Source organism: Pseudophryne corroboree, chromosome 5, assembly GCF_028390025.1.
Source record: "Pseudophryne corroboree isolate aPseCor3 chromosome 5, aPseCor3.hap2, whole genome shotgun sequence".
NCBI classification, from domain to species: Eukaryota; Metazoa; Chordata; class Amphibia; order Anura; family Myobatrachidae; genus Pseudophryne; species Pseudophryne corroboree.
The window spans coordinates 321255100-321264459 of NC_086448.1; the positions used below are offsets into that span (position 1 = coordinate 321255100).

General features: G+C 41.5%; 1 protein-coding gene across 2 annotated transcripts in view; it reads left to right on the forward strand.

The window, feature by feature from the left end:
• Positions 1 to 4905, forward strand: part of ANLN (anillin, actin binding protein) — a 405458-nt gene extending 400553 nt beyond the window's left edge. For both annotated transcript variants that reach the window (XM_063922504.1, XM_063922505.1), the window contains 3 exons: positions 1967 to 2074; positions 3712 to 3884; positions 4388 to 4905. In XM_063922504.1, the coding sequence (XP_063778574.1) occupies positions 1967 to 2074; positions 3712 to 3884; positions 4388 to 4511 (405 nt within the window). In that variant the 3' untranslated portion in view covers positions 4512 to 4905. The remainder of the gene's footprint in view (positions 1 to 1966; positions 2075 to 3711; positions 3885 to 4387) is intronic.
• The last annotated feature ends 4455 nt before the right edge of the window (positions 4906 to 9360 follow it).

Below are 9360 nucleotides of genomic sequence, written 5' to 3' on the forward strand. Positions count from 1 at the left end.
GGGGGGCATGATCCGGGCAGTGTGAATGAAATTGTGACATAGTGACAATAGTGGGTCATAAGAATACAAACAAATAACGATTATACTTAAACATCCATATGTTATAGTAAAACTAATGCTCTATGCGCATTACATGGAACAATCGAAACAGTTTTAACTTGCATGGGTGCACTTTAAATCATATTTGTGTTACTGTTACAAGACCAGGGTGTTCCTCAAAGATGTCCGCCACCATTGGACACGGCATCATGGGGTGCCCCCAGGTCCTGGATGTGGCCTCGGGTGTTGTTGCACATAGGTGTTATAGCTATTGTATTATACAACTCAGAATGGCAAGTTTTAAAATACATTCCACGGCATTTTATCATTAAGTCCATTTGGTTTGATGGTCGCCAAGTTATAAATCCATCTCGCCTCTAATCTTAACAAATCGCCGGCTCTGTCCCCGCCTCTCAATTTCTTGGGACATTGATCGATGATCTGAAATTTTAAATCATTCATGGAGTGACCAAAGTCAGCATAATGCCGGGCTACTGGCTGTTCCGACAGTTTGCCTGACAGGGCAATTTTGACTGCGGATCTGTGTAATGCAAGACGCTCTCGCGCATTGCGGATCGTCTTGCCCACATATTGCAGCCCGCAGGGGCAGGTAATTAAATACACTATGAAAGTGCTAGTGCAAGTAAGTATATGTCTGATACTATATGATCTTCCTGTAAAACATGATTTAAAAGTGGAGCCAGGAACCATGAATCTACATTTTTCACATCCCAGGCATTTATAACATCCTGAAGGCCTGGAGAGGAATGTGGTTGATACTGGGTTATCAAAACCTGTAATATCCGAATGTACAACCCAATCTTTAATACTTTTGCCCCTAGCATGGCATGCCATAGGTTTCTTACTGTGCAATGATGGTAACGTCTTGTCAGTGGCAATGATGGGCCATAGTGCTTGTAAGGCCCTGGGCACTACTGGACTGGCAGTATTATATTTTGTAACAAACGGTAAAATATGAATGTCTTTTTTGGTCTTCTGGCATAGTAGATCATCCCTACGCATACCTGTTACTTCACGTTGACTAATCTGTAGTGTTTTGCGGTTATATCCCCTTTCTATAAACCGCTCTTTCACTTCTGTCAAGGCTCCATCTAATTTTGTGGGGTCACTGGTGATCCTCGCCGCTCTGATGAATTGTGATTTGCATATACCCCATAGAGAGATGTGTGTGTGTGTGTGTGTGTGTGTGTGTATGTATGTGTGTGTGTATATATATATATATATATATATATATACATACATACGCTGTTTTTAGATTTGTCACAATCTGTTTACCAAAGCGCTGTTGCTACACACGTACAATTTGTGGGTCGTCTTGATGTTTGTGTGGCCAAGTAATAGGGAGATAGACAAAAAAGATGACTTGATCACGCATGCAGGTGCACACTTCAGTTAGGGAATAATGTAGAAAGACAAAGTGCTCTAATTTTACTAGATTAGTTTATGAATTCGGTGTGCACTCATTGCACAAATCTTGGACACAGTGATGAGTTTGGTACAGAGGTGGTTGTGTGGTGTGTTTCATTGTACATGAACACATGATGATGTTACAGCTCACAGATTGTCCAATGAAATGCAAAAAAAGAATATTTTAAAAGCTGTAAGTTTAGTTAAGTCAAATGTAGCATGAAATACTAGGTAAATGTAGCATGAAATACTAGGTGAAATCTTTAAGATAGAGTAATGGATAAGGGCTGAGGCATGAATACTGGCATTGATAGTCTGTTAGGTCTAACAAAGATAGCACAGATTTAAGCATTTTACCAGCATATTATTGACACAGATCACAATATATTTACACTATTTTAATTAAGGTGGTTAATTAATTAAATGTTATAAATAAATTCACATCTTTAGTGCATAGGTAATACATTATGGTCACGTACCTCCATTTTCTTTCTTTTAGACTATGTTTGAAGATGTCAGTGGTTTTGGGGCTTGGCATCGGCGTTGGTTCGCATTGTCAGGTTATTGCATATCTTACTGGACGTATCCGGATGACGAGAAACGGAAGGTTAGTGTGCACAACATACTTTTTGGTGTCAGAATTATTATGGGGAGGAGAGTGGGCTAAACATAGATGATAAATTACATCTAGCAATGACGGTGCGCATAATTAAGATATAGCTAATTTTCCAAGCATTTTTCTGCACATTGGTCCATTTTCATTTGTCAGCTGCGTGTAGAAATTGCATGCTTATTAACTATATGTGCAGATAATACACATAATTGTTGGCAGAACTGTTAGAGCATTGCAGGGATTAGAAGCCTATTCAATATTCCTGATCAGCCTGTTGCACTTATGGAAACGCTAGCTAGCAACAGGGCCCATTCATTATTAGGGGCATGATGGGGCAACGTAATATTTATCAAACTACAAAAAAAGTTTTAGAAGTTTGCCTGCAGGAACCAACGCCATCTGAAGATCGCATTGGTTCCTGGAGCGCCGGGTTGCAAAGTTCCTCACCTAGTAATTATTGGATGAATCTGCATAGTAGATATCGTGGAAACACCTACTTTTCGAAGCAGCTGTCCCCACATCGGCTCCAGAATAATAGTATCTGACCCCGTAACTTGCAGTGAGCCTGATACTTTAATATTGGGCCACTTAAGGGACATATTGATGAATATGCCCCTGAACATCTTACTGCTAACTTAGTACCATCCATAGATCAGAGGGCATTTGAATACTGTGTGTGGGGGGTGTTAACTCTTTAACATCAGATTAATTATTTTCCTACTTTGAATGTTCATCCAAGTTGCCTTTTAGGATGTCAGTCTGGTAGTGTACAAGGCAACTGTCCCTCCAATCAGGCGGAACCAGTGGGAAATAATACTGTAGGTATTTGGCTCAGGCCATAGCTTTTCAGCTAGTTACATATTCCTAACAAATGGGCGGGAGCCAGCTACTTTTGGCTGACCACTAGACTATATTGGCTCCACATGGCAAATCGGCTTTGCATAGAAGCCTGGTCAGTGCAATAGCGGGTACACACTAGACTGTGTGTACCTGGTGATATCAGCGGCGACGGAACCCGGCATTCGCAAGTGCATACACACTTGCTGATGTCTTCAGCGGCTGGGAGGGAGAGTGGAGCCATTCTGCATTCGGCATCATGGCATTGCTAGAGTCAGCCCCAGAACTTCTTGCATGTACAAAAGGTCTGAGGCTGTTGCTAGCAACCCGCGGGTGCGCGCATCGTGATAGTGCATACAGTACACACTGGACGATTTGGCATTCCGATCGATCAGAAACAGCCAAATCGTTTATAATATTGCCTTGTTTGTAAGTACATTTTAATAGAGCACTCATGCGGTCTCTTTGGAAAGGATCTTGCAGTACGCTGCTCCAACTTTTATCTTACAACCACAAGTTCTGTGGTGCTTCCGTCCCATGGCACATTAGTCTCTCATGCAGGTTACACACCCCCTACATTCTCCACAATGTTTTACTGGGTATCTCCTCCTGTGGTCCATACTGTACATCCATTGTAAGGCCACCGCCATTTCCATTACCAATGCTTTGGGGGGTTTTTTTTTTTTTTACTAGAACTAGTTTGTTTTTTTCTTCAAATATATATTAAATGATTGTTATGTGAAATATTTTTCCCCAATGTTCATTACTTTAATTTATGTTTTATTCTTTGACAGAATCCTATTGGCAGAATTAATTTAGCTAACTGCACAAGTAGAAAAATAGAACCTGCCAATCGAGAATTCTGTGCCAGACCCAATACATTTGAACTGATTACAGTTCGTCCACAAAGAGAAGGTGAACGCGAAACACTAGTCAGTGAATGCAGAGACACCCTTTGTGTCACAAAGTAAGTACTGTTTGCTTGTACAGTCATTACACCAAATAGAATTATTGCAGTTTGCTGCTTTACACATTCAGCGTGTTTGTGTGCGGAGTGCTAAAGCTCAATGAGGGTCAAGTGCCCATGTAACATGACAGCTCACTTGTGTTATGCCTCATATTGGTTGCAAATTAGGAGTAGGTCTGTTTAACAATTATGCATATTACTCGACAGATAAACGTTTGGGGTGTCCAATTTGTAGTCCATTCAATTGGAATGTTCTCAATAGCTGAATACATTTTCAGCCACTTTTTTGTTTTAAATGTAATAGGTATTTCAAACAATTTATTACAGTATTCAAAACAAATTTACAGAAAGACATACCATTTTTGCACACTAGTTCAGCCATACCGGAAAGGATCACATTACATATGTCTGCATCTTAACACTGTAGAAAAAAAAGACCAAATGGACTAAAGTTGCTTTTAGGCATAGTAAATTCAGTTCATTGTGTTTTTCCCCATCTCCAGGAATTGGCTATCAGCAGACACTAAGGATGAAAGAAATCTCTGGATGCAAAAGTTGAACCAGGTCCTTGTGGATCTCCGCATGTGGCAACCAGATGCCTGTTATAGGCCAAATAACAAGGCTTAAATTGTGGATGTTTACAGAAGATTGCTATTCATTGTACAGCATCTCCATTAATTTTCTATGTGTGTTCTACTGTGCTGCAAGCTTTCCAAACACACACACTCCTATAAAGCCGACTGCTGCACATTTCCCCAAATAGAATTACAATGTTTTATTTATTGTTCAACTTTATGCATTACTATTAGGCTGCTTAGTAGTTTTGTTTGGGAGAATATCAGGGAGATGGTGATGCAGTGAGAGTAGTTACAAATAAAACTTCTAAGGGACAGTGCATATACCTATTATTATTGAGCTCTTTCTTGTGCTTGTTTGAGCGATGAAACTGTGCCCTTTTGGGAGCGCTTTACCTTCCTTCTACCTTATGTGCAATATAAACAAATTACTTCTGTTATTTTAATGAGGAGTACAGTTGTTATTTTTTAATTTTATTGTTAGCTTTCAATATTATATAAATTGCTCACCACCATAAGCTAGTTTTATTCAGTTCAAACACTCGTGAACTGCCTTAATTAGTAATGACTGGTCACATATTTTTCCTTTCTTCTGTCAAGTGTTCAGATCTTGAACATTTTTTTTATTATTATTTGCATTAAACATGGTACATTATTAAATAGTCAACAAAATAACTAAATATTTTAAATGAGAGACTTGAGATCTGTTGAAAACCATAACCAAAGTGTCCATTTATTGTGAAACCTAAATTGTTTGGTGCAATGTAAATATATGCAACATCATTTCAGTTTCTTTGTGGGCTTGTTGAGTGATAAACTACAGTGCCTACATCCCATACATATACCAGAAAGAGTCCTTTTTATCAATTAAACTGCGATGTATAGGCTATGAGCTTTTACACTGAGACACAGGAGCATGGGGAACAAATAGGCGTTGCAGTATTTTAATCTAGTGATTTTATGAAGCTGCTATTATGCCAGCTATTTGCTTTACTGGCTAAATATATTTTATGGTGTAGGTAAGTGTTTTGTATACCCCTTTTAGAACATTGCTTCATATGTAAGGCCTTCCAGAGATCTGCAGAGCTGTTAAATGGTATTTTAGAATGTTACATGCAGTATAGGTAGACCATTTGTGAGATTGCAGCGAATCCTTTATTTTGAAGACCCTAAGATCACAGAGGAAGCAATACGTAGGCTCACTGCTCATGACCAATTGCAAATATTCAGGATGCACAGGCTCCTAGTGTATTGGTAGGCTAAATGTAGATAGGTTCCACACAGAATAGCTGCATCTACTGCATACAGTCATCAGGTTGTTCTTCAGGCATGAAAAAGTAAAATGACGTCCAGGACTACAGTGGCTTTATATTTGGGCACACAGTAAGGTATTTTATCCAGATCATAAATACTACACTACTTGCTGAACTAGTAGCAGGCTGGCATGCCTGAGAAAACAGAGGTTAAAGTAACTTATAGATGTAATAGAGCTCTGCTGTTGCCACTCTCGATGATTCTGGATGTAAAATTAAGATTTACCGCAAACGCAAAGCTCTCGATTTAGTCACCCTTGGCCATTATACACTATGTAGAGAAGTAAGAGGGTTTTTTTTATTTCATGGAAAAAAAGATACGGAACCGCTTTTAATTTGTTGTGCACTGCCTTGGTTGAAAACATTGGTGGTTATAATTACAAGATCACTATTTTTATGTATACTATTATATTATTGTTTCCAAGTTATATATAATGTAATGAATGCTTTCTATTTACCCTTGGGTGAACACTAACTGCTCTTGTGATTTTTCTTTCATTGTCACATTTGATTGTATTATCTGTTTCTCTGTATGTATCTCATTCTGTTTTGTTTGTTTTTTCTTGTTTATTTTGCATTGTAAAAAAAAATGAATGAGGATTCTATATCATTCCAAAAATAATAAACATTTGTATATATGTATTCAATAAGTTTTTAATATGAAATGGTGCAACTAAGATCTTTGCATTAGTCGCTATCTGTAATTGTGTTTGGCAACCTCCGCAGTACAACGGTAAAACTTCGGACAAAATATGATCTACATACTGTATACTAGATGGGAAGCCTCATTTATGCTGCTAGCCCATCAGAATGGGAGATCTATTCATTCTGGGAACCTGCAAAACTTTTAGATCAAACACAGACTTGCTGAGTGCACACATCCTTTTATTCACCAATGTTCACATTAAGAGCGGAATAGCACCTAGATGAAGCAAGGAAGGCATTGTCCATTCCAGAATAAAACAAAATACTGTAGGTGCTTCAAATAGATTTTGATCATACTTGCAGTTTTTACAATAAATGCTTTAGGGGTTAATCGAATAAGGTTCATTGTGTCATCTAGAGCTGATGAATCCTAGCCACGTTACAGTGCTACGTTGTTTTCCTCTTACCTACATCATATGAAACTTTAATGGTTTGAAGTTTCAAAAATTAATATTTTAATTACAGTGCATCCGGAAGGTATTCACAGCACTTCACTTTATCCACATTTCTCTTACGTCCTAGAGGATGCTGGGGACTCCAAAAGGACCATGGGGTATAGACGGGATCTGCAGGAGACATGGGCACACTAGAAGACTTTGGGTGTGAACTGACTCCAGACCTCAGTTAGATTCTGTGCCCAGAGAGACTGGACACACACTAGGGGTGCTCTCCTGAGTTTCTCTGGAAAATACTTTGTTAGGTTTTTTATTTTCAGTGAGACCTGCTTGGCTACAGGCTCCCTGCTTCGTGGGAGTGAGGGGAGAGAAGTCAGACCTACTTCTTCTGAGTTAAAGGCTCTGCTTCTTAGGCTACTGGACACCATTAGCTCCAGAGGGTTCGATCACTTGGTGCGCCTAGCTGCTTGTTCCCGAAGCCGGGTGAGTATACAGAAGAAAGAAGACTTCAGTGACGGCAGAAGACTTCGGTAACTAGGTACAGCGCAGAGGTCGAGCTGCGCCCCATGCTCCCACACATACTTCCAACGGCACTCGCAGGGGGCGCGCCCTGGGCAGCATGTTACTGAGGCTATAAAACTGGCAGAAAGACATATAAGTGCCTAGGCACTAAATATAAGCCACCGCCAGTATAAATATTTGAAATTGAGCAGAACTACAGCGCGCCAGGAGCAGGGCGTGGCTTAGCCCTCACAGCTTACCAGCGCCATTTTCTCTCTTCAGACATTGCAGAGACGCTGACCCGGACCTCCACTCTCATCAGGTCCAGGGAGCAAAAAACGGGGGGGGGGGGCACACAGTAATTTGGTGCTTTTTAAACAGCGCAGACATCATATATTATTTGTCAGTATTATATGGGCGCTGGGGTGTGAGCTGGTATACTCCTGTGTTTTCTCTATCGTCCTAGTGGATGCTGGGGTTCCTGAAAGGACCATGGGGAATAGCGGCTCCGCAGGAGACAGGGCACAAAAAGTAAAGCTTTAGGATCAGGTGGTGTGCACTGGCTCCTCCCCCTATGACCCTCCTCCAAGCCTCAGTTACATTTTTGTGCCCGGCCGAGACGGGTGCAATCTAGGTGGCTCTCCTAAAGAGCTGCTTAGAAAAGTTTAGCTTAGGTTTTTTATTTTACAGTGAGTCCTGCTAGCAACAGGATCAATGCAATGAGGGACTTAGGGGAGAAGAAGTGAACTCACCTGCGTGCAGGATGGATTGGCTTCTTTGGCTACTGGACATTAGCTCCAGAGGGACGATTACAGGTACAGCCTGGATGGTCACCGGAGCCTCGCCGCCGGCCCCCTTGCAGATGCTGAAACAAGAAGGTCCAGAATCGGCGGCATGAAGACTCCTCAGTCTTCTTAAGGTAGCGCACAGCACTGCAGCTGTGCGCCATTTCCTCTCAGCACACTTCACACGGCAGTCACTGAGGGTGCAGGGCGCTGGGAGGGGGGCGCCCTGGGAGGCAATGAAAACCTATTTTTGGCTAAAAATACCTCACATATAGCCTCCGGGGGCTATATGGAGATATTTAACCCCTGCCAGAATCCGTTAAGAGCGGGAGACGAGGCCGCCGAAAAAGGGGCGGGGCCTATCTCCTCAGCACACAGCGCCATTTTCCCTCACAGAAAGGCTGGAGGGAAGGCTCCCAGGCTCTCCCCTGCACTGCACTACAGAAACAGGGTTAAAACAGAGAGGGGGGGCACTAATTTGGCGTTAAAAATATATAAAAAAGATGCTATAAGGGAAAACACTTATATAAGGTTGTCCCTATATAATTATAGCGTTTTTGGTGTGTGCTGGCAAACTCTCCCTCTGTCTCTCCAAAGGGCTAGTAGGTCCTGTCCTCTATCAGAGCATTCCCTGTGTGTGTGCTGTGTGTCGGTACGTGTGTGTCGACATGTATGAGGACGATGTTGGTGAGGAGGCGGAGCAATTGCCTGTAATGGTGATGTCACTCTCTAGGGAGTCGACACCAGAATGGATGGCTTATTTAGGGAATTACGTGATAATGTCAACACGCGGCAAGGTCGGTTGACGACATGAGACGGCCGACAAACAATTAGTACCGGTCCAGACGTCTCAAAAACACCGTCAGGGGTTTTAAAACGCCCGTTTACTTTAGTCGGTCGACACAGACAGGGACACTGAATCCAGTGTCGACGGTGAATAAACAAACGTATTCCTTATTAGGGCCACACGTTAAGGGCAATGAAGGAGGTGTTACATATTTCTGATACTACAAGTACCACAAAAGAGGGTATTATGTGGGATGTGAAAAAACTATCGTAGTTTTTCCTGAATCAGATAAATTAAATGAAGTGTGTGATGATGCGTGGGTTCCCCCCGATAGAAAATATGGGCGGTATACCCTTTCCCGCCAGAAGTTAGGGCGCGTTGGGAAACACCCCTTAGGGTGGATAAGGCACTCACA